Here is a 26,832-nt window from a genome sequence, read left to right as displayed (position 1 = left end):
ATTGTTGATTTATTTAGAAAAATCAGATTCTGTCTCTTGTTTCTGTTGCAGATTGTTGAATCCCTCATCAAAGTCACATTTTGGTCAAGCAATGGGTTTTAACTGGAAAAATTTGGCAGACCATTTAAAATCCCATGAGTTGCCACCAGATCATTTCAAAAATATGGCTACATGGTTTGAAGCAGAAGAAAGAATTAAAGGAGACACATCAATCAACCAGCACATCATGAAGAATATTTAAAATGAAGGTCAACGTTCAGAAGAAGTATTGTGACAGTTAGTGGAAATTACTTTATATCTAACAGAGCACAATATGGCTTTTCGTGGGTCATCTTCCAAAGTTTTTACAAAAAATAATGGAAACTTTCTTGGACTTCTGCAACTTTTACGAAAATCTGATAATATAGTAATGGAACACTTAAGACGTATAATTAACAAAGAAACACAGTTTCATTTATTAAGTGTGTCAATACAAAATGAGCTAATAACTATACTAGGTGACTCAGTAAAGCAAAGTATCTTGACGAAAATAAAGGAAGCCAGATATTTTTCTGTTATCCTTGATTGTACTCCATACATAAGTCACAAGGAGCAAGTTTCATTAACGATTCGCTACGTCACTGAAGATGATGGGAAGATCAAAGTAGAAGAAAGCTTTATAGCCTATTGTGTTGCCAAAGAAACCACTGGAGAAGCTCTCGCTGATTTGCAGTTAAAAATTTGAAGAGTGTGGTTTGAACATGACAAACTGTCATGGTCAAGGATACGTTAATGGCGCCAACATGGCAGGTGTACATAAAGGAGTTCAAGCTGGTGTACTGGCCAACTTCCCTTTGTCTGTGTTCATTCCTTGTGGGTGCCATAGCCTAAACCTAGTAATTGCTGATGGAGCAAAATTATCAGTTAAGTCTACATCTTTATTTGGTATATTACAACGCCTCTTTATATCTTCTCTAGTTCAACGAAGCGCTGATGTGTAATAAGCGACCATACTAAAGCACTTACTTTAAAGCAGGTATGTGAAACACGTTGGAAATCTTGCGTAAGTGCTGTTCAGGCTGTTAGATACCAATACGCGGAAGTTAGGGACGCATTGGTTGAGTTAGGCGACAAAATTGATGACCCCAAAACAGTCTCTGAAGCTCAAACTTTGACTAATCAGATGGAAGATTTTCCTTTATTGTAATTTTGAACTTGTAGAATGACATTCTTAAGTTAATTTGATCAATAAAAGCATTCAAGGGAAAGAGGTAAACATCAGTGACTGTTCTGAAAAGGTCAATAAGTGTTTGGAGTTTTTAACACGTTCCGTGCGGTTCGGGTCACCATGTGCCCCGAAACATGTTACTTTTCTCCGTCGGTGCGAACTTCCAAGAATTGCGAAGTAAGTAACTACGTCCTAGTTACGAATTTCCGTTAACTAATGGCAACCTAGTGTTCTAATTGAAGTAAAGGATCGAGGCATACTGCTAGTTTTGATCGGCCCACCGGTGACCCGAAGGAAGTTTTTTTCATCTTCCGTTCATATCGCATTGGGTCACCCTGAGTCCCGATTGTTGTCTGACCTATATTTTAACGCGGGAATCGCTTAGCGTGGTTGCGGTGAATGAAGCCTAGAGTGTTGCTGCCCGCAGATGGTAGATTTTTGTTTAAGGAGTACCACCCTTCTGATATCTGCTTTCTACATTGCTCTTAGGAAAGCCTATAGAGGTTACTGGAGTAGTTATTGATATATTTATTATCTTCCGAATATAATATTTACAAGCAATTTCACATCCTTTTTAGGTATGGAGCTTTCACATTCTGACACATCGGTGGCACGGAAAAGAAAGAGGGTTAGGACAGCACTGGGGTATGCTTATATCACGTTCCGTGCGGTTCGGGTCACCATGTGCCCTGAAATATGTTACTCTTATCCGTCGGTGCGAACTTCCCAGAATTGCGAAGTGAGTAACTACGTCCTAGTTACGAATTTCCGTTAACTAATCGACAACATAGTTTTCCAATGGAAGTAAAGGATCGAGGCATACTGCTAGTTCTGATCGGCCCATCGGTGACCCAATTATTTCCGGGGTCATTTCTGTTTCATGCAATTGTTGAATCGGAACACTGTTGCACAGGTAAATACGCTGGAATGTCTCCTCAACAATAACGCACACAACAAGTGCACATGCATGGTTTAGGATGTCATACTAGGGAGTAAACAAAGTCAAATTCGTCAGGTCACCGGTGACCCGAACCGATAATAACTAAAGGCAGCATCGGGTCGGGTGACCCGAACCGATAATAACTAAAGGCAGCATCGGGTCGGGTGACCCGAACCGATAATAACTAAAGGCAGCATCGGGTCACCGGTGGGCCGATACGACGTAATATTAAGTCATCGAAATTCACTGCTGCAGCGAACGTGTTAAACAGATTTAGAGAGAATGGATGTGTGGATGCAGTAATCTCTGCTAAAGGAATAGCCGCTGAACTTGATATTGAACCTGTTTTCCATGAGAAAAGGATTCGTAAACGAAAACACGTTTATTTTGTATGAGTCTTCTGAGGAAGTGCAATCGTCACCTGAAGAAACCTTTATGAGAGAAGTTTCTTATCCATTAGTGGATACAGTTTTGAACTCACTTAAAAGGAGGTCAACTGCGTTGAAAGAACACCAACAAGTGTGGGGATTTTTTGGGTAATGTTGCTCAACTTCCAGGAAAATAAGATCTAAAGCAAAGTTGTTTGGACCTTGAAAGACATTTAACCTACAAAACAACCAAAGTGTCTGATATCAACGGCATTGAACTATATCTTGAACTTTTACATGTAAGTTCGATTTTGGATCATGGAAAGAACACAGTCACACCAAAAGAAGTATTGCGTATGATCAAAAACACAAACAGTAAAGATTTGCTTACAAACTTGTGGGTCGTATTAAGAGTGTTACTAACAATACCCGTGACAGTTGCTATTGCCGAATGAAGCTTTAGGAAGCTTAAGCTTATAAAAACTTATTTGTGCTCTACAATGGCACAGGAAAGGCTGAACTCCCTTGCCATTCTAGCAATAGAAAATGACACTGCAAAAAATTTAGACTTGAGAGAAATTCTGACAACATTTCCTCATGCAAAAGCCACGCAAATGCCTTTCAATGTTTGAAGTTTGTATTTAGATGACAAAAAAAAAGCACCAAAGACAAAAACAAATACTGTACGTAATGAAAAATCAAAGACTGTATTTTGTATATAAATAAATCAAATCTTAGTACATGTATATCAAGTATGTTGTGGAGGGTGGGTGGTCCGTGATGTTGTTATTTATAATAACTGCCTGTTTTTCCAGTCCACAACACGGCGGGCCCATAGATGGTGCATAATGGAGTGGCTCTAAAGAGCTATGGTATCATGTCCCCGAACCAAAACTGGAACGAACAAAATTACGAGTTTTACCGGGGGTGGGGGGCGCCGATTTAAGCCTTGCCTTGGCCACCTACATACCACGCATTGGCCCTGGGTATATTTATTCTTCCATCAAATCAAATATATGTATACATAGTACATTTTGATGTTGAATACGTCTTAAATCTATATGATGTAAAACAAATAAATCATTATGTACAACAAATAGATCATTATGAACAAATAAACCATTCTGTATAACAAATTGCTATGTATATTTTACATTCTAATTTTATAATTACAGCGTTTAATAATGTTTATGAACTATTTAGAATTCCTCCACAGAATAAAAACAATGGTATGGCAGATATGCCTTTAATAATATTTCAATTGTTTTTATTTTGGGGGTGTCCGCCTCCGTAGCGTAACGGTTAGTGTTATTAGCTGCCGTCCTCGGGGGCCCGGGTTCGATTCCCGGTACTGCCAGAAATTTAAGAATGGCAGGAGGGCTGGTATGTGGTTGAAATGGTACGTGCAGCTCACCTCCAATGGGGGTGTGCCTGAAAAGAGCTGCACCACCTCGGGATGAGGACACGAGTTTACTTTACTTTATTTTGGGGGCAAATTTTGATGTCATGTGGTAGTTTATTGTATAATTTGATTCCTATGTGAAAAGGTTCCTTTCTGATATATACTTGACCGGGCGAGTTGGCCGTGCGTGTAGAGGCGCGCGGCTGTGAGCTTGCATCCGGGAGATAGTAGGTTCGAATCCCACTATCGGCAGCCCTGAAAATGGTTTTCCGTGGTTTCCCATTTTCACACCAGGCAAATGCTGGGGCTGTACCTTAATTAAGGCCACGGCCGTTTCCTTCCAACTCCTAGGCCTTTCCTATCCCATCGTCGCCATAAGACCTGTCTGTGTCGGTGCGACGTAAAGCCCCTAGCAAAAAAAAAAAAAAAAATATATACTTGTATTTTTGTGTGGAATATGAATGTTTTGTTTATGCCTTGTGTTTTCATGAATACAGCTACAGTAGAGTCTCGATTATCCGACCTAAACGGGACCTGGAGTACGTCGGATCACCGAAAATGTCGGATAATACAGAATAACGTTGAAAATGAACTGAAACAAACAGGAAGGCTATACTGTATTACTGTGTTTTACGGTACTCTGTTTATTAAATTATCAATTCAATTGTACAGTACATGCAGTATTGAACGAAAACATTCCAGATCTCTTACGAAAAGAAACTTTTCTCCACAGACATTAAGCTGCCTAATGCCGTACAGTTTTTTCCACCGATCAAGCCACCCAGCACTGGCAGGAAATTAGGGTCCCCTTAATCCTTCCGGAAACACACAGCCTTTTCCTGCAGAATGGGGCCAGATATTAGCTGGCCCTTTTCCCGGTGTTGAGATAACCAAAGAAATAGTGCTTCACTTACTTTTTCGTACTCACATTTTTTAAATGTTTTTCTCTGCTCTGGTAGAGCACCACTTTTCAATTTCTTCCCTCTGTGTTTCCAGTCTCCCACCGTAACACATCCAACACCATAATCTGAAGCCACATTTTGAAGAATTTCCCCTTTGTCCAGTGTCTTTAATGCACTCAACTTGTCTTCCATAGAAACAATCACTTTCTTCCATGTACTCGCTATACTCACAGAGGGTATCAAAATTATAACATCCGCACCCAACCAATACTGCAATGAACAATGACTGAAGCCTCACTGCACCTGTCCTTGAGAAAAAAACTGACCTACCGCCAGCGTTCAGGGCAGTGCTTGTCCCATGGGTGTGCCTGAATTTAGTCTCCACCAAAAGTTCAAATTAAGTCTACCAGTGTCGGATAACACAGAATGTCGGATAAGCGAAGGTCGGATAAGCGAGACTCTACTGTATTAATTTTTAGAGATCTGTCTTTATTCATAAATTATTATTTTTAAACACAATACTTTCAAAGATGTAGATATAGGGAACTGAAGAATGTTTAAAGTCTTGAATAGAGGTCTGTAAGATTCTCTAGTTTCAACATTCATCATAATTGTAAGTGCTCTCTTTTGAATCCAGAAAGTATTGTACTTAATTTTTGCAAGTTGTTTTATGTCGCACCGACACAGATAGGTCTTATGGCGATGATGGGACAGGAAAGGGACAGAAGTGGGAAGGAAGCGGACATGGCCTGGTGTAAAAATGGGAAACCATGGAAAACCATTTTCAGGGCTGCCAACAGTGGGGTTCGAACTTACTATCTCTCGACAACTGAATACTGGCCGCACTGAAGCGACTGCAGCTATCGACCTCGGTGTACTATACTGGCAACATATCCCAAAATATTACTCCATATTGTAAGTGTGCATGGAAATAAGCAAAGGATGCATTTCTTAATGATAGCATGCTAGTGCAAGATTTCAAAATACATAAATGCTCAGTTTTGAATTTAAATACTGTATATGTTTATTCCATTATTTTCAAAGCTTGCTTTTACTCCCAATGACACTTCCTTTCGTCAATGGAACTCGCAATTTGAGCCGACTGTCATGCTATTTTCTAGTGTATATTACTGAAATACAGTGCATGTTTTACATTATAAATTCCTGTAATATTTTAACCTTCATAGTATGAATATGGAACTAAAAGAACAAGAAATAAGCAAGTTTTTGGGTGAACGGAATTCATCTGATCTCTATCCATTGCTCCTGAAGATGAATTGCACCATTTGTGTACCAACACTGAAGACAAAATGTTAGAGAATGAGCATCAGTTTACATGTGATCCTGAAAAGAAGGAAAAGACATTGCATACCAGGTCCATCTACATTACATCGCAATAATTCTGACAGTGGCAGTCATGTTGCACGTCCTTATAAATGTACCGTGAACAGAATTTCGGTGATCATTGACAACTCTAACCCCTCCAACCTTCCGCATGAATAATATTCATTCTAACCACATGCAATTAAAATCCCCAACCTGGCAAGGAATCGAACCTGGGAACCTCTGAACTGAAGGCCTCGACACTGACCATTCAGCCAAGAAGCAGAAAGTACAGGTCACAAGTGACTTGAAGATGTTCAAACACTGTTTTACTGACTAAATTACACATTCATTTCAACATATTAAGAGCATTATATTACTTGTTTGGAAAAAAGTCTATTGTGTTACAAATTAGGTAATTTTCTGATGAAAGTGCAGAAATAAATCAGAGTGAACTATTAGCAATATTGAGAAGAAATTGGATTGGAAAGGGTTAAATTACCTGATGGCTGCAGAACCTACTTTCTTCTACCTACTTTCCCTCTCCAAACCCTGTTTTACCTCCCTCTTCCTATCAACTACTCAACGTTTCCCTTTAAGCTTGCCTCACCCCTCCTCTGTAATACTTCCCTGTTCTCCATCTTTTCATATTGATTTCTCACTGATACCTCTTCTGATGATGATGGTGATGATGATGATGCTTATTGTTTAAAGTGGCCTAACATCTAGGTCATCGGCCCCTAATGGTACAAAATATAATGATATTTTTAAAGTTCAAAATCATCCACTGAGCAGAATATTAAAAAAATGTGACGAAGAATGAATGGATGGATATGAATTTAAAACAGTCAGTGGATCTGACGCAGAAACTATCATAAACAATAGTATTACTGACCAAAGGACTGCTTCTAAACAACAATCCTGAATCAAGGATGCTTGTTGTCTATAGGGGTCCAAAATCCAGGTCATTGGCCCTTCATAATGGTACTTATCACTAGTAAAGTAAAAACATGCTACTTGTCACGTTGCAGTACTAATCAAAAGTAGCATAGACTCACGGTGTTCCACACATTATGGTACTACTCCCAAGTATTGTACGTCGCACAGGTAACGCAGACCTATGGTGTTTCTCACATAATGGTACCACTCATAGGCAACGTAAACCCATGGTGTTCCTTGCCTAGGTGTACTAATCACGGGCACCGGTATTCCCGTGGTGTTTCTCATATAGTGGCTACTAATCACAGGTAACGCAGACCCACAGTGGCGCTCATATAGTGGTACTAATCACAGACAATGCCCAGACCTGTGGTGTTTCTTACAATGGTACTGATCACGGGTACTGGAAACCCATAGTGAACGACACTCTGCTGCTACTAATCACAAACCTATTGTGTACCTAACATAGTGGTACTACTCGCAAGTAAAGGCGAGCCATGGTGTTCCCCGCGTGATGGTACTAATCACAAGTGGTCGCCCCTTTTGACAAGCAGGGAACACCGTGGGTGTATTCTTCATCTGCATCCCCCACCCACAGGGGGTGATATCTCTTCTGAAGTCACTCACTGATGAGAACTCTTAGCTCTCAGACCTTTAATACTAACAATATTATGCCATCTTTACTTGACTTCCTGCTCCTTATACTCTCATTACCACTCCCTAGACCACCCTGTTTTCCTGAGTGTACCTTCCTATAACTCTTTCCAAACAAACCGGTAACGTATATGTACCATTGTGGCTTAAGTCCCCTTAAAAGATTAACTCACCTTTTCCACAACTTCCCTCCTTCCTTTTGTTCCCTCTTGCCTACTTACCATATTCTTCTTCCTAGCATAGTGCTGCTGGTGTAGGGCCTGCTTTCCTGGTCATTGAACGCCATTTTGTCCGGTATCGTGCGTCGGCAGGTTGTGCCAATGCTGCTTTGCAATTAAGTTAATAATATATTATGGTTCCACTATTCAATACAATAACGCTTAGTAATGTAGGTTAAATCACAAGTCGATCACAAATGGTACCAGTACTGTGAATCTCAAATGTTCTAATACTGCACTTTGTTTTACTTATTTCTCTTCACAATGGTGTTTAATTTCAACTTTTCTGCCTAACAAGACAACTAGCTATTTGCATCTTAATATATCATGATTATTAGATTTAACATTAAGCTATTTATTCATCATCACATTAAGATTTTAAAGACATTTAAAACCTAGCGCTTTATACTCAAGTGTTATATAGCTCCACCCAAACTTTTGTCTTGAAAAATCTTTATATCTTCTACGTTACTTGTTACTCATCTGTGCATTGCTTTTAACTTGTACCTTTTGAATGATCGGCTGATGATGACCCAGGTCTGGGGTCAAAGCCGGTACCATTTGTGATCGACTTGTGATTTAACCTCGCATTACTAAGTGTTATTATATTGAATAGGTGGAACCATAATATATTATTAATTTAATTGTAATCTCAGTTCAATGCAGACCAAAAATGAAATTATTATCTTTCAACACTGCTTTGGTCATCCTCTGGGGCATAGACCTTCAACATCAAAATGAAGGACAGAGTTGGCAACAGTACCAGGCGCTGAACACAGAGTATGGCTATACTATCAAAGCCATTTTTCTTTAATTTTATCCACATTTCGAGCGACTATCATTTGCTGTTGAATTGTGTCGTTTCTGATATAGTCAATAAGGGAGATACTCATAGTCCAACAGAGCATTCTCATTTCCATGGCATGTAGTTGGCATTCTGAAATTTTGTCACATGGTCAACATTTGGCTCCATACAGCACAACTGGCCATACTACTGTTCGATATATCTTGGATTTTAGACAGAGTGACATTTTAAAAAATTCAAAGTACACCGGTGCCCTTCTTCCACCACAACCGGGTTGCATTTACCCTGGCTCTTATTTCAGCACTGAAATTTCCATCGCTCTGCAGGCGAGATCAAAGGTATCTGAAGCATTCTGTCTTGAGTAGATTTTCTCCAGCGACTTGAATGGTACCATCGCTTGGATTTTACTCCAGATATTCTGTCTTTTTCACGTTCAGATGGTGTCCATACTGGGAGAGGTAGTTATTCTAGTCTTCAACCTGACGTTGGAGGTTCTCTCACACGACATCTGCTACCATTACATCATCTGCCCTGTACACGTCACATGGGCTGAAAATTCTCAAGAACCATCATAAAACAACAATTGGAAGAGGGACAGTATGGCTTCAGAAGTAACAGGTCAGCTATACATCTTATATTCATTACAAAAATTCTGATAGCAAAGTATTGGGAGAAAGGCAAGAATTAGATCCTAGTATTCCTGGGTATTGAAAAGGTGTACAACAGTGTCAAAAGAGAGAAAATATGGCAATGCTTTTGAAAGAGGAAGGTGACTAAAGAACTTGTAAGGAAAATCCAGATCTTGTACAAAGACTATACCAGTTGCATGTGAGTTAGAGAGGGACACTCATTATGGTTTACAACCAAGAGTGGTATCAATCAGGGCAGTGCACCATCTCCACAGCTGTTTATCACAGTTATTGATGATATAATGAAGAGCATTCTGTAAACATCGGGTGAATTCAATGCAATATCCTTTGCTGTTGGGGGGGAAGACAGAAGACAAGGTGTAAGCAAGATTCAACAGATGGAAGGCCAAATTTCAGGAGTTCAACCTCAAGATCTGCAAAACTATGATGCTGGTGATGGCAATGAACAGAGATGGCCAACCAGCAAGCATCAGGCTAAAAGACAACCAGATGGGAGTGTGGACAGATTCACCTACCTTGGCAGTATAGTCTCCAGAGACAACTTAGCCAAGGGAGATTGCCAACAGGGTGAAAAAAAGTTCCCTTTTCTACCAACAAGTCAAGACCCTTATTTGGGATGTTAAGATTCCAAAGAGAACAAAATTAGTGATGCCCTCACAAAGAAAGACTCATGAAGACTGCAGGGATTAGAGTTGAAGTTCCTGAAGTCCACTATCCATATGATGAGGGGGAGCCAATGAGGACAGCATGAGTGCACTTGGAGAGAGAGGCAGAAGGAAAATGCGAGGTTGGAAGACCTAGAAGACTGACATTGCAGCTATGGAAAGGACGGTGGATGATGTCATGAAGAACAGGGCCTTTATGAATAGAGGAGAGTGGAAGAGACTTATCAAAGTACCCAGGAAACTGGAACTGTAAATCAATTATGATCAATTTAAAGTAAGAACTTTCATTTATAATTATCCCAAGGTTATCATATTCTATTTATACTGCAAAGACACTGACTCAGGTCAAAGTATGTAATTTGCCATGACTGCCATGCTTGACACAATCCTGTTCTATAGTGCAGCTTCCTTGACAGGACTGCTCTAAACTGTCTAAAAACATTATCAAGTTTGTCGTGTGGCTGTTACTTTGCTGATTTTATGAGCTGAAACCAATTTTCCTCATGCTCCTTGGAACAGCCTCTCTGTTCCAATGGGCAGTGCACCTACATAGATACCAAGCACTTTTGAGTTTGAATACAGAGTGGGTACCTATATGTTTTAACCATCTGTGGAACGATATGTACTGAAAAGAATGTGTACTGAACATTTCAAGGCCTATTCCTATTTAGATAAAGCCTGCCACAGTAATCAAAATATTAACATAAAACAGTAACCTACAGAGCAAAACGTATAACACAACACATATGTACAAGGGTAAATCAATAAGTATTTGCAATTTTACTCTAATTGTCTTTAGGTTGGCTCTATGGCATTGTGTGCTCACCAGCCACTACACGGCACCTTTATCTTTGACTGTAGTAGGTTTCAGCATTATCAGATCAGTACAGCTTGCACTGTTGTGACGTAAAGATGGCCGCACCAGTTTCTGTTTGCACCAAGGAAGAACAGCATTCCGTAATCTGTTTGTTGAGGTCTGAGGATGTACTTCAAAGTAGTGAACCCATGTTTCATCTCCAGTGATGATTCATTTCAGAAACGTTTCACATTCGTTAGCATGATGGTCCAGTAGGCGCCGACAGATTCTCACACAATTGCGCTTCTGCTCTTCATTGAGTTGTTTTGGAACCTATCTCGAACAGACTTTGGGTAAGTTAAGCCTGTTATAGATGATTTCATGTGCAGAACCATGACTAATGTGCATATGGTTTGCCACATCATCAACAGTCACTCGTCTGTTATTCAGTATCGCATCCACTTGTTCAATATTGGCACCAGTTACGGTTGGAGATAGGCGCCCAGATCTTTCCTCATCCTTCATGCTGGTGTGATCCCTTTTGAGCTGTTCAATCCACTGGTAAACATTTTGCTGTGGCAAAACATTGTCCCCATATTGTGTTGAAAGTCTTCTATGAATTTCCACTCTTGGTACACCCTCAGACCACAAAAAACAGATTACGGAATGCTGTTCTTCCTTGGTGCAAACAGAGAGTGGTGCAGCCATCTTTACGTCACAACAGCGCAAGCTGTACTGATCTGATAAAGCTGAAACCTACTACAGACGTAGACAACAGTGCCATGTAGTGGCTGGTGAGCACACTACACCAATTAGAGCAAAATTGCAGATACTTATGGACTTGCCTACATAATATCAACAAAGCATGGAAGAGAATAACTTCTATTAATACAAAATGAAGCATTAATAGTTATGAGGAATTTTGTTGGTTTTGGGTATGCATAAGTCTACTGGCTATAAGTTTCTATGTGTTTAACATCCAAATCAGCACTGTCAATAATTAGTGCTCATCGCAAAGCAAAAAATAAAATGTAAAATCAGAAATATTCTAAAAATGTAACTGTATAGTCACCTAGAATATCTTACCTTGCACTTGAAGTTTTGTTCTAACAAGACCCAAAGGATAACTGGTAGACTGAGCAAGAAAACTAGATATCACACCACATATAAGCACAATAACTGAAGGTGGTGATGGATCCTTCCATTTACTTCTATAAGTCTCCTTCAGAGTCTGAAACAGTGTTTTATCAGGAGTATTCCAAGTATTCCTACATGAGAGAGAAGTCTTGGGGGAGGGTACAAAACAGAATGTAACTGCAGAAAAAATACATTAATAGGCAGAGATAGTTTTTAAATAATTAAAATGGCATGGAACAAGAATTGTAGAAAGCTCTCCTTTGTGAAAAGGGGCAAATAGGGTGGAGCAGTGTGAATGTGAAATTCAAATGCAAGTATTAATGAAGATGAAAATGTACAGTATACAGGGTGTAATTGAAATACAAAGTCCATTAAACTGGTGGTGGAAGATGGAGTTCTAAGCAAACATCTTCAAAAATTTACTGCTAATTAATGTAGGAAAAATTAAATCACAAAACTTTAGTCAATGTTTTCAGTAAGTCAACAGTCTGGATTCACCTCCTGAACACAGCTGATTTTTCCACGTCATCTTCTCCTCTAAGGGGCTGTGCTATGTTGGCCAGAGTTTTGAGGTCAGTATTAGTCTATAGCACAGTTGCCTGTCTGTTATGTCATCAGCCCAAAGGCTGGTTGATCCTCAAATGGTACCACCAAAGGTTATGTGGTTACAGTTAAGCCACACAAATAATGGCAGCACCAAAATGAGGCCTACTAGGCAGGATGAATAGTGAAGTAATTTGCCATTGCTTTCTCCCTGGGCCAGAAATTGCTATTGCAGTGTACCATTAAGGCCAAACTTTTGTGCAGAGAAGAAATAATAATAATAATAATAATAATAATAATAATAATAATAATAATAATAATAATAATAATAATAATAATAATAATAATAATAATAATAATAATAATAATAAGAAGAAGAAGAAGAAGAAGAAGAAGAAGAAGAATTTATGACACACTAACTACTTTTACGTTTTTAGGCAATGTTGAGGTGCTAGAATTTTATGACACAGGATTTCCTTTATGTGCCATTGTGCCATTAAATCCAGCAAAATAAGGTTGGTGTATGTGAGCCCCACATGACTGAGCCGGGATCAAACCCATACTCTCTCATAATAATAATGAAGGATTTCTTCCCGATTTAATCCAGGCTGCTAAAGATTCTTTCTTACCTCCCTGAATCATTTCTCAAAAACTTTAGGTCTACTGTCAAGGGCTTTGTCAGCCTCTTCACGTCCATTCTAAACAGATGTCCATAAAATTTGAGTCTTCTTTTCTTCAGTGACTCAATCTTTCACTTTCCTGGTATAATTCTTTCCTTCCTCATAACCTGTACTAGCCATCTATGATTTTTGGGCCCATTATCTTGCAGAGGATCTTTCTCTCAAATATCTGTTTCTCTTAGTCCCGTCCTGTCGTTCAGAGGCTAGTAGTAGTAGTAGTAGTTTATTTTTTTTGGCAGGGGAAAATCTTTTAAAGACACCACTCTGTGTGTAGGAGTTGGATTTCCACCAACTAAAACCCCTGCCCTCTTCACTCAGCCCATTCTGGAACTGCTTGATGACATGTGGAGTAATGTATATTATTAAGTTCTTCCTTTCTCTTCTTTCTCCTTCGTCCCCATAATGCTTGTCACCATTGCCTTTACTGTGTTTCCAACATAATCTGAAACAGATTCCCTGGCGTGAGTCGTTGGCCAAGTTGTTGGCAGGCTTTCCTTCGTTCTTCTTCCCATCGAACACAGTAGAAAAAAGTGTGTTCTACTGAATCCCTTTGAGAACTGTACCGACAATCATCTCCCTTCATCTTTCCCATATTCATGGCATATACACTAAATCTTCCATTTCCTGTCAGGATCTGCGACAGATAGTAATCTACCTGCTGATGTCTACATTTAAGCCAGTCTCCTATGTCGGGTATTAGCTTTTTTGTCCATTGGCCAACATCGGTTGTGCCATCTCATCGGCCTTGCCAGTCTAGTAAGAGTTGGTTCCTCAAGGATTTCTTCTCTTCAGCAGATATATCCACACCCCTTTCATGCCAAAGTTTTCTCTCTACAACGAGGAGGTCACTGGGAATACTGGTAGCTACAACTTGTACAGCTGCTGTCGAAACAGTTCGATACGCACAGATAACTCTGAGTAGCATTTTCCTCTGTACTCTTTGCATAGCTCTTCAGTGAATCTTCCTCCTGAGTGCATTGCACCAGATAGGTGCAGCATAAAGTAAAATGTAATATACTGCAGAGCACATAATCTGTCTCTTAACTGTTTTTGGTCCGCCGATGTTAGGCATAAGTCTAGTTAATGCCGATGCCTTCTTCTCTGCCTTTTGAGTTACTGCCTTCACATGTGCACCAAATGTGCAATACCTGTCAATAAGAACCCCAAAGTATCGTACAGACTTCACTGGGATAATCACTGTATCATTTAATAAGAAGCGGACATTCTTCCAATTCCTGGAACCTTTCAAAAATACAGCCTCAGTCTGATGTGGAGCCAATCTCAATTTATTATTTACCATCCAAAGGTTAACTCGTCTCAGTGATTCATTTACTCAGAAGGTCAGTTCTTCTGTATTCTTTGCTATTACCACTATTGCAAGGTCATCTGCATAACCGATAGATGTTGTCCCTTTTGTCAGCTGCAGGCGCAGGATGCCATTATATAGAATGTTCCACAAGGTGGGTCCTAGGACAGATCCCTGTGGAATGCCAGCACTCATTTCAAGGTCTTCTAAATCATCAAGCCGTATTCTTCGTCCTTTGAAGTACTTAGCAATTATTTGTTGTAGTTACCGAGAAATGTTCTTCCTACGAAGTTCTCTCAAAATAATGCTCCAAGAAGCAGTGTTAAAAACATTTTTGACATCTAGCATTATCAAAACAGCCCATTTCTCACTGCTTTCTGCCTGTATTTGAATCACCCTCTCAATAGCTTGGGTTGTGGTTCTGCCCTTTCTAAATCCAAACTCGTTCAAAGAAAGTCCTCCCTGTTGTTCAAATTCTTTCTCCAGTCTCGTTTAAATCAATCCTTCGTAAAGCTTGCTCAAGGTGTTTAATAAGCAAAGTGGCCTGTACGCTAATGAATCTAATGATAGTTTCCCTGCCTTCAATAACAGCACTAGCTTGGCTACTTTCCACTCATCGGGGAATTCACGCTTTTTTAGTAAATCATTGAAGACTGATAGGATCCAACCAGGTGCCACCTCAACTGCATACTTGATGGCTTCTGATGGGATTCCATCTACACCTGGTGCCTTACCAGTCTTCATATTATGTGTTTCCTCTTGTAACTCAACCACAGTAAACGGTTCTGCAACAGTAAAATCTGATTCCATTTCAAGTCTGTCATTAGTACAAGGAAACAACTCCATCGCTATGGCTTTCCTTCTATCAGCTGGGAGTTGAACTGGTACCTTGTTGATTAATCGACCAGTCATTATCTTATATCCCTCCCCCCAGATATCACTGTCCAGATCTTTGCATAGCTTTTGCCAGAGATTTCTCTTAGAATTCTTTATTAGCTTCATTAGATGCCTCTTTGATGCCTTATAGTCATCTTCTAATTATATTAAGTTGACCTGGCTGATTCTTTTCCTAGATCTTGTAAGGATTTGTCTCTTGTGATTGCAGTTTTTCCTTTGCATATCTATTTCATTGTTCCACCAGTAAGGGACACGTGTTTTATATTTTGTTGATCCCCTCAATCGGCTGGTCCTACAAGCATCTTTAAGAACAGCAGTTACATCCATTCAACTGCAATTTTAAAAATTTCCCAGTTATAATTCCACACCATTTTCATGATATCATTAAGCTTCTTCGATCCCTTAACTTGAAAATAAATTAAACGATGGTCGCTGAAAGATTCATCTTCCACAACCTCCTAGTCAGCAATGCATGATGCTGTACCCTGCGTTGAGCAGGTGATGTCTATGAAAGACTTTGAGTTCCCTCTGGAAAAAGTTGGTAAGATTCCAGTATTATGAAGCACCAAGTCTAGGGTCGCTATTCATTCCGCCCAATATTCTCCCTTACGATCTGCGGTTGGTGCCCCCCACAGAGGCGACTTGACATTTAGGTCTCCCAGAATGATAGATTCAATTCCTGAAGCCATACAGTCCTGAACTATTACATCTACCTCAGCTTTGAAAATATCAAAGGGGATGTTAGGAGAGATATAACAACAATAAATCTGACATCACTGAAGTTGAATACACAAATATCCTTCTTCTGCCCTTATGCTTATCACCTCCAACTTATCATTTAAAAAATATGCAGCTACATCACATCTTTTGTCTGTGAACCAACCACCTTCAGCTACTTGTCTTCTGTCTGGCTCACTAACAAGCACTAAGTCTACTTTCTTTTTCAAGGTATCACATACATAATGCCATGACTGTCGGGTATCCTCATGAGATTTGCCTGCAGTATGTCCATTATTGGTCGTTTAAATTCAACTTCCTTGCCTCTAATATTTACTCCCTGTAAGTAGGGCATTTCATTTGATCTGAGCGGTGGCCTTCTACTTGGCACATGGTGCAAAACGAATTGTTCCCACAATCCTTCGACAAATGGCCTTCTTGTCCACAATTTAGACAGCTCCATGACCGGTCATCCTTAACGTCGCAGTGTGGCGCTTTATGTCCATATCCCAGACATTTAAAACACCTTGCAACTGTAACTCTTCCTTCACCATACAGGTTGCCCACCCCACATTTATTTTATTTTCCTTTAACATTATTTTCTATGGTTCTGTTGGCAAGATTGCGGTAGCATTCAGATTTCCAAACCTCCCTGGTCTTACAGACGTAATATTGATCTGTGATTCTTCAACAGCAGCTTCTAATGAGAGTGCTGCTCTAAGATAATTTTCATTTAAATCCAGATCCATACCAAACACTAGAATTGTTGTCTCTTTCCTCTTTGTTGAAACCTCTATTTCCATGACATTTTTCATTATCTCACATTGCAATATGTCAGCCTTTCCTTTGCCTTGTACAGTTAGTATAAGGTCATCTTTTGCTGTTTTTCTTATTCATTTTAATACCAATTTTTTCGATGTTTACTCCTTCCTTTACTGTTTTAAGCAATTCGGCATACGTTTTGCCAGCAGCTTTGCACAAAACTGTTTCCTGAGTATTATCATTTAAGGGTTTCTTTTTTGATGTTAACCCCACAGAAACAGCCTCTTTTACATGTATTTTACCCAATTCCATGCACCCTATTTCGATATCACTCTTACAAAACATCCATTCCAAGATTTTCCTTGTATAATTCCGGTCAAGAGTATCCGGGATAGTTATCAGCACAGTCTTTCTTGCATGAGTCTCAATTATCTCCCTCGAGACATGAATACAGGCTCTGCAGGTCATTTACTCCATCCTGATTAAATGAAATGGTATTACATACACATATCACAGCTTCTCTCTCTCTCATCCTTGACTCGTGTAGGTTTGCGTAACAGTGCGCAGGAATTCCGTCTTACCTTCCTCCAGATTGGAGTTCACCAAGTCAGAGATTTCTGAATGCATATTCTTCATGTTTTTCATAATTCCATCCTCCTCTGTAAGATGTTTGGGATTTACATCCATTGATATATCCCAATCAGTCGATTTCCCTATATTTCCTATATGCTGCAGCAGCAGCAGCAGCAGCAGTAGGAGTAGTAAATTCTCCCAGTATTGGAAGACATTATGCAAATAACTCAATCAGTTCTTCTGTGGGTTCTTGTTGCTCCGATAGGCTTTCATTCTTTCCAAGAAGGCTTGTTTATGTTCTTCCAACCACTTTGGTCTGTACTGTTGTTTACCTTGTGTCTAAAGATGTCTCTTTCTAGAATGTCTGTTGATCTTACATTCACATTCTTGAGGTCCTTTCGAAGTTCATTGAGCCAGGGTGTTTATTATTATTATTATTATTATTATTATTATTATTATTATTATTATTATTATTATTATTATTCTGAAGATGGTTTTCCATGGTTTCCCATTTTCACACCAGGCAAATGCTGGGGCTGTACCTTAATTAAGGCCACGGCCACTTCCTTCCAACACCTAGGCCTTTCCTATCCCATCGTCGCCATAAGACCTATCTGTGTCGGTGCGATGTAAAGCCCCTAGCAAAAAAAAAAATATTATTATTATTATTATTATTATTATTATTATTATTATTATTATTATTATTATTATTATTATTATTATTATTATTATTATTATTATTATTATTATTTACATGTGGTATTAGTATGTATATAACTTAAAATTACTGGCAGATATGCAAGTTGTGAAGATCTGTGTTAAATTTTAATTTTCCTTTTTCTACAGATACTGCCTTCCAATGAAGGTAGCCAGTAAGACTCAGTATACACTCATAATTTTGTTAAAGAATACATAAATGTACAGTTTATAGCTATGCTACCATCAACTTAGATTGAGGTGATGAAGAGCCTATAAAAAACTGTAAAATGCATCAGGAAGTCCATAATGTATTAAAAGCACTTCCACAAATGTAGTTGTAAGCTTTGCATTTTATGACTTTTTTTTTTTTTTTACTTCACGTCGCACTAACACAGACAGGTGTTATGGATACGATGGGATACGAAAGACCTATAGAGCATCCAGCGTTAAGAAAAGACTACAGGCCTTATGGGCTTTTACTTCTATTGGTGTCACCCACTTTAGTTCTACATGTATATAAAAATTATAATGAATTCCTATCAAACTGTATAATTTTTCTTATGAAACAAGCATTGGTTGTACCATACAATACTGAAGAAGACGTAAAATCATTTTGATATCTTTGAGTTTATCCTTTTAAATATCGTATATGCGGTTCAGTACACGGAACAGCCGGCCATGCTTGTCGCATTGCGCGCCACGTTTCAGCGTGTAGTGCGGAAGTGTGTACAGTAGTCAACACGTGTAATAACTCAGCTTAACCACTGCGAATCAACATTGGTGAGGTCAGTGCGGCATGTTTCCCTTTTTGTGTGTGTCACTCATTACAGTGATTGCTTATGTAAGGGAGATATTCGGCGCATAGTGTTTTGTTATAAATACAGTATATTGTGTTTCATTTTTCGTGTATTGCATTGCTTTTGGTTGTGTGTATCGTGTATTGTTTTTGTCTGTTTAGTATTTTATATAATCGATCAGCGAGTAATACATTTAAATTATAGCTGAACATGTGAAAAGGAGAAGTAGTGAAGTTGTCAGGAGAAAGGAACGGCAAATGGTGCTTAATTCATTTTCATATTTGAAAACAAAGCATCCAGGACGAAGTGTAAACTGGGTAGTAGATAAAGCCGCGAAGTTTTTAGGAATTTCGAGGTCTTCCGTCTTCAAAATAAGGAAGGAAGCCAGCGAAGGGCCACTCCGGATTCCCAGCAAGAAGCGGGAAAGGAAAAAGTCAATTCGCAGTAATTCCAGACTCATTAAATACGATGATTTTGTCAGAAGTGGAATACGGCGCACTGTTCATGAATTCTATTATAGAGATAAACCGCCAACTCTGAACACAATCCTCACTTCCGTAAACAGCAACCCCGAACTACCTGATTTTAAGAAATCATACGAATAGGTCATTCAGCATTCTGTATTTTATGTTGCGGAAGAATATTAAAGTTATCGTATTTTGTGATAAACATGAAGTCCTTGCATCTGTTGTCACTTACGAGTAAATTTATCTGAAATGACCTGAAGGATACATCACCGAGATAGAGATATCTCGCCGTCAGCTTCCTGTGTTGTAACCACACAGTATTTGCCTTAATAATGAAATGTTTCTGGGGGCTAATAGACTCAGCACTGCGCTCCCGTAAAGCAACAACGATCATGAAACTTTCTCAGATATAAGAAACAAGACAATCATTTCGGTTTCTGGACATGTTGTCCGTATCCCTGCATGTTCAAACTCTTACTCTATTTCGAATGTTACAGTCAGTGGGCAATTATCCTTAGAAACGTTATGGCAAAACGAAATTTTTGCCAGTAGTCTCCCATGATCCACCCTATCAAATGCTTTAGACATGTCAATCGCGATACAGTCCATTTGACCTCCAGAATCCAAGATATCTGCTATATCTTGCTGGAATCCTACAAGTTGAGCTTCAGTGGAATAACCTTTCCTAAAACCGAATTGCCTTCTATCGAACCAGTTATTAATTTCACAAACATGTCTAATATAATCAGAAAGAATGCCTTCCCAAAGCTTACATACAATGCATGTCAAACTTACTGGCCTGTAATTTTCAGCTTTATGTCTATCACCCTTTCCTTTATACACAGGGGCTACTATAGCAACTCTCCATTCATCTGGTATAGCTCCTTCGGCCAAACAATAATCAAATAAGTACTTCAGATATGGTACTATATCCCAACCCATTGTCTTTAGTACATCCCCAGAAATCTGATCAATTCCAGCCGCTTTTCTAGTTTTCAACTTTTATATCTTATTGTAAATGTGATTGTTATCATACGTAAATTTTATTACTTCTTTGGCCTTAGTCTCTTCCTCTATCTCGACATTATCCTTGTAACCAACAATCTTTACATACTGCTGACTGAATACTTCTGCCTTTTGAAGAGATATTGCTCGCATGATAATCTCCCTCACCAGAGAACCATAGATTCATCTATGGCCATATTACAGCTTGGAGTTTTCACTTCCTGAAATCAGTTTTCTATCATGTTCACAAGGGGCTATATTTTATGCCATTTTCCTACCTATTACTGATTGTTGGCAAAATGTCAGAATCTCAAGAGTAAGTGAAATCTGTTTCTCATCATAACACTACGAGCAACTTTCATAGAGAAAAGAGTCTTATCATTCCAGTAACATGCAAAGTCAGTTGGATAGAATCCATCCATCCACAAGTGAAAATCAAGGAATTTCCTCATTTCATCTGATGTTGTGTCCACCCATTCACCAAGCCAGCTTGATCTATTTAAATACTTAGCCATTAAAACTTGTTGAGCATTACAGTTCATTTCCTGTACTATTAAATTTATTACTTCATCCGTAACAAGCAATAAATGCCATAAGATGAGGCTTCAAAATCATCAGCTCTCCCTCTACCTACACCTTTTGGAAAATAATGTCATGCTGAGCACCAATGCAAGGTCCCCATTTGTTGTTGTTGTTGTTATTATTCCCAGCTGTTCCTGGTATCAAAACCACATCCTCATTTTCACTATGAGGCTCACTTTCAGCAAATAACAAAAAACAAAAAAAAATCAGCACTTTCTGAATTGTCACTACTTCCTACAATCTCATTATCTGTACTTGGTTCAAAATCACTGGACCTTAGCATAATAAACCTTCAAGTTCTTTCGTGCACTGTGCCAATTAGCTCGGATCTTTTCTGGGCTGGCATTGTCGGGCAAAAGATCATTAATTGACCACAGATTAGATAGAGGAGAATTTGGGGTAAAAGCCAACATTAACGAAGCAGGGTTTGCTTGTGACTTTCATGGACAGCAGTGTTAAATGCAAACGACAACCAATTTAGTGAAGAATCCCACTTGGAGTGGTCTGAGGAGTGATAAGCGATGAGGGCAGATCGCAGGTTACGATTCACTCTCTCAGCATAATTTGGGTTCGGGTAATACGGTGTAGTGTTTGCATGAGCAATGGAAAGATCAAAACAGAAATTCCGGAACTGGACAGAAGTAAAGGCTCTTGCGTTATCACTTACCAAAAATTGAGAGGGTCCAAACAAAGCAAATATCTGTTTCAAGCACGAGATGGTGGTGTTGGCGTTAGCCATATGAGTGGGGAACAGCCACGTAAAATGTGAAAAGGCATCAACACACACAAGTATGAAACGATGACCATTCTGAGATCTCGGGAAGGGCCCGATGTAGTCTATGAACAGTCTCTCCATTGGGCGAGAAGCTTGCTCAGAAGACAAGAGACCTAGACGAGTATTCGGGGCAGGTTTACTGATGTTACAAGTCTTACAGGACTTGACAAGGGTACGGATCTCACTATCCATGGATTTCCAAATAAAGTGGTTACGAATGTTCTCTCTTGTCTTGAAAACACCCAGATGACCGCCCACTGGGGATTCAAGAAAATATTTGAAGAGAGCCGGGACCAGGTTAGTTGGGACTACAATTTTGGGGTCTCTACGACCGCGAGCAGGACAACACAGGACACCATTCTTAAGAATGTAGGGCTTAACATGCTCACCAGATTTAATCCTGTTGATAATACCTTTTAACTCAGCATTGTCCTCTTGATGTTTGGTTATATCCTTGAAAAGGAAGGGAGAGTCAGTGAGAACTACATTGACAAAGACTGATACTTGTTCGGGAGAGGGGTCTGCCCGCTCTGATTGAGGGTTGGAGCTCCCTGGATAGAACATCCTACTGAGACCATCAGCCACAACGTTTTCCGTGCCACGAATGTGGCGGGTTTCAAATTGGAAGGCTGAGATGTTCACTGACCAATGTGCTAGACGACCGGTCCTTCGCGGCTTGGCCAGTACCCAACTCAACGCCTGATTATCAGTTTCCAGATCGAAAGGAAGATGTTCCAGGTACATTCTGAAGCGTTCTAAAGAGAAGACAACAGCTAAGGCTTCCAACTCATAAATGGAATAATTTTTGCTCAGCAGGATTCAGGGCACGAGAAGCAAAAGAAATAGGACGACACCCTTCTTGAAATTCCTGAAGAAGAACACCGGATATGCCTGAGGAAGAGGCGTCAGTCTGAAGGCTGAAGCGTTTAGAAAAGTCTGGCATAGCCAGTACAGGAGCGTAATATAAAGCAGATTTCAAGTCCATGAAGGCTTCACGTTGGGCATCAACCCACACAAATTTGGCATCCTTTCTTCTCAAGGCATTTAATGGGGCTGCACATTCAGCAAAATTGGGAATGAATTTTCAAAAAAATTAACCATGCCAATGAATCTGGCTACAGCCTTGACGTCCTTTGGAGGGGGAAAATTCTGGATGGCGGCAGAACGAGACTGATCGATTGAGACACCCCTCCCTGACACAATCTGTCCTAAGAAGGACATCTGGAGTTGTGCGAAGGAAACCTTGGATGCCTTGAGGGGTAGACCTGCTTTACGCAGTCTTTCAAGCCCTTCGTTGAGATGGAGAAGATGTTCCTCGAAGGTTTCAATAAAAATTACGAGATCGTCAAGGTAATTATAAACAAACTTGAACTTAATGTCAGGCAAAACATAATCTCTGTGGAAGCGTGCTGGGCCCATAACCCAGAGGTCCGTGGATCGGAACCAGGCTCTGCTACCAAATGTAACCACTACTACAGTAGTTACACTAAACAAAGCACTGAACACAATAAAGGGAGGAAAGTAAGAGCAACTACATAATACCAAAAACCACTACACACTCAGAAAACATCAACTGAAACTTCACGGATCTCTGCCGATAACAACTTTAGTAAATATCAGTAGGGCCAACTAGATGACAATAAACTAAGAATGTGGGAAGAGGCTGGGAACCTACCAAAGGCATGGATACGGCTTAGGTCGTAGATTCAGAAACAATCCACCATGATCCTTAATTTTCAAAATATTATCTGAACAAATTCCGCCATGTGGAAGGTACCTGACACATAACGATAATAAAATATAACCTACGTGTTCGGCTGACACACACACCAATTATTAATACATGTTCTTAGACAATAGCTCCCTACAAGTTCAAAGATTCAAACGAACTATACATCTAGTTACAAATCCAGTAGTACTATGCAATTTAGTAAGTAAGAAGAAACGTAACACAGTATACTGTTACCATTTACAGTGAAGTTAAACATACTTTTCAAAACCTCAGGCGTACATCAAATGACACGGAACTACCAGAGGCAAAAACCCAAGGTAAATATATTAAACTACAATTTACATATTTAGCGAAACAAGGAATGGGGAATGCCTCGAAAACAAACAGGCAAGCCCAGCTGAAAAGCTAAGGCATCATGATTATTTAAGTGGCAAATCTAGGTGAGGTTAGGGCAGACTCCAATATGAAAAGCAAGCGAACATTACAGGAAATTTAAGCTGGAACAGAAATCAAGAGTGCTTACCCACAAGGTGGCCCATCCCGGTAGTGAGACGACGTCAAACTTCAGACAACCAGATAGACAGCTGACAGACCACAGACAGACCAAGACCAACAGACCAAGACAGACGAAATGTTGCATCGCACTCTTTATAAGGGAAACCCTGGTCTTGGAATAGCCAATCAGAACGCATGAGCCCGCCTATCATCACCCAGATCCACCAGTCACACTTCTACTTCAGTCGCGAACTTTAACATACTTTCTCGAATACACACGATCCCGAATCTTCCATTTCTAAAATAGTCAGAACATACTTTCTATAATACATAACCAACAAAAGGCAACACACCCTGTTCAAAAGTTTGCGGCACAAATTTTTCTGGACACTTCCAGTAAACATGGAACTGAAATCTACTATTTACAGTACAATATGTTATCAAATATTATACTGTACAGGTTAGGTCATTACAAATAAAACATTATCACCATACCTCATATCATACAGTAAGTATTACGAAAGGTTTACAAATAAAGTCTTCAATAAAAACTTTCCACTTTCCCACACATTCTATACCTGTGACAAAAAGTAATGATGAATGGTGCCAAATGGTAAATACATGGCCTATGGGATGTGTTTAAAGGAAATGTAAAGGATCATGAAAACAGGTGCATACCGGTGCCCTTAAAAGTTGTAAGGAATGGTGAAGACCCACTATATTAGCCTATAACAGAAAAACAAAGAGATTAAGAAGGAGAGAAAATGAGTTAGTAATGGTTGTGAAAGTAACGAGAGATTGAAGTAACTTACCACAAAACTGAATGTAGTGAAAAAGTCATATAAAGATAACGGGAAAGTAAGTATAATTGCCATCAATAAATTTTAGTGGAAAATGGAAGGGTTGTGACTGACAAAGATGCACAAACGCGATGCTGTCAATTGTGTAGACTGGTTTATTTACAAATTATATACACATTATACATACACATTAACCCGGGAGTGGTATTTTGTGACCCGGTGCAAATTTATTTTGTTTGGTTGCACTTATTTTTAAACTTAGAGACCTTGGCTGCTACATACCTCCCCCCACATTCATTGCCTTTTGTCTGAGGTAAGTGGCATTGTAGTGAAGGGTGTCCATTCTTAGAAAGAGTAGCACTAACGTGTAGAGATCATGGCGCCTTGAAGTTTTTTTTTTTGCTTTACGTCGCACCGACACAGATAGGTCTTATGGCGACGATGGAACAGGAAAGGGCTAGGAGTGGGAAGGAAGCGGCCGTGCCCTTAATTAAGGTACAGCCCCAGCATTTGCCTGGTGTGAAAATGGGAAACCACGGAAAACCATTTTCAGGGCTGCCAACAGTGGGGTTCTAACTTACTATCTCCCGAATACTGGATACTGGCCACACTTAAGCGACTGCAGCTATCGAGCTCGGTCCTTGAAGTATGCATTCATCTCTTGTCGACAAAGAAAATTACTGTTTCCTTATAAATAGTGATTCTGGAGAGCAATATTTTGTTAATGAAGATGGAGAATATACAGTATGCGAGGGCGATACTGAACGACAAGCAGTGCCAAAAAAGTGTCTCGTTAGACCCCACGCGTCGGAAATACACCAGCAGCAGTGTTGAGTGTACCCAGTGACTCACTTTGTAAAAATGTCAGGAATTCATTCATCAAGAGTATAGGGCAAGGCTGTTGTGTCTTTTACAGTCTGTGGAGGAGGAAGAAGTTTTAATGAGAGTGAGGAAGAATTTATTATAAGTAGTAGACTCTAACAATGATACGCGACAGAGTGCTAATGAAGAATTAAATATTAGTGATGATGATATTCCTCTTTCTCAATGGTTTTGGACCACAACAGAAAAGGATGATGTTACAAACTGGACAAAAGTTCCTTCTCCTAAAAACTCACATACTCGAGCCCACAACATTGTCACTCGTTTAATGTGAGTGAAACTCATAGCAAGAAGTGCATTATTGCTTGAAGAAGCTTTGAGCATTTTTTTCACGAATGATAATATGTTGCAACTCGTAAATTGTACGAACCTGTAAAGTGAATGAGTCAGGGGAAATTATACTCGCTAATGAATAACTTATCAAGATATGGATTGTCATGAAGAGGATAATTATTTTGGTAAGACACCTCCCCACCACTCTAGGAATAGCATTATGTAGTAAGCAGAATCTTAAGTCTGTCAGCTGAATTATGCAAGATAATGTGTTTAATAAAAATTATTCCTAAGCATGGAAAGTTTTTTCTTTTATATGCTGTGAAGCTAATTAGTATTGGATATATATTTATTTTTAATATCATGCTATTGAATTAATAAATCTAATACATCATTTATGATGAATAAAAATTAGTTATTTTGATATTAAATCCAGTTCAATCTTAGTGGTCAGAAAGTACCCCATGCCACCTCTCACACTGCACCAACGAGCGCCACCTGTCCGGAGTTAATAATTCACCATTTTGAACAAAAAACTTCTATGAAGAGGAATAAGAAGAATACTGCAACATTAGCATGTCATCCAACTACCAACACAACAAAATCACAACATGAGTTCACGACTTTCACTAGGAACTCTCGCTAACAACTCAACTCCAACTCCCAAGACTGCCTCTTTATATACATTGCCAGGCTTCTAGAAAAGTATGACACATGTTCTCTCGAAATTTCTGAGAGTTTCCAATAACTATTTACAAATGGATCGAATGTTCTTTAACTCTCTAGTGTGTTGCACAACATTACATTGGATTTATGCATCATATTTACAGATAATAATAAA

The 26,832-nt window shown here is 39.3% G+C and overlaps 1 protein-coding gene across 1 annotated transcript in view; it reads right to left on the bottom strand.

The window, feature by feature from the left end:
• LOC137500452 (mitochondrial adenyl nucleotide antiporter SLC25A23-like) overlaps positions 1 to 26,832 on the bottom strand; it is a 142,049-nt gene that overhangs the window by 19,144 nt on the left and 96,073 nt on the right. The window contains exon 4 of the mRNA XM_068227344.1: positions 11,956 to 12,100. Coding sequence (XP_068083445.1) covers positions 11,956 to 12,100 — 145 coding nt within the window. The remainder of the gene's footprint in view (positions 1 to 11,955; positions 12,101 to 26,832) is intronic.

The sequence above is a fragment of the Anabrus simplex genome, chromosome 4, assembly GCF_040414725.1.
Source record: "Anabrus simplex isolate iqAnaSimp1 chromosome 4, ASM4041472v1, whole genome shotgun sequence".
Lineage (NCBI taxonomy): Eukaryota > Metazoa > Arthropoda > Insecta > Orthoptera > Tettigoniidae > Anabrus > Anabrus simplex.
This window is presented reverse-complemented; position numbering and strand designations above follow the sequence as displayed.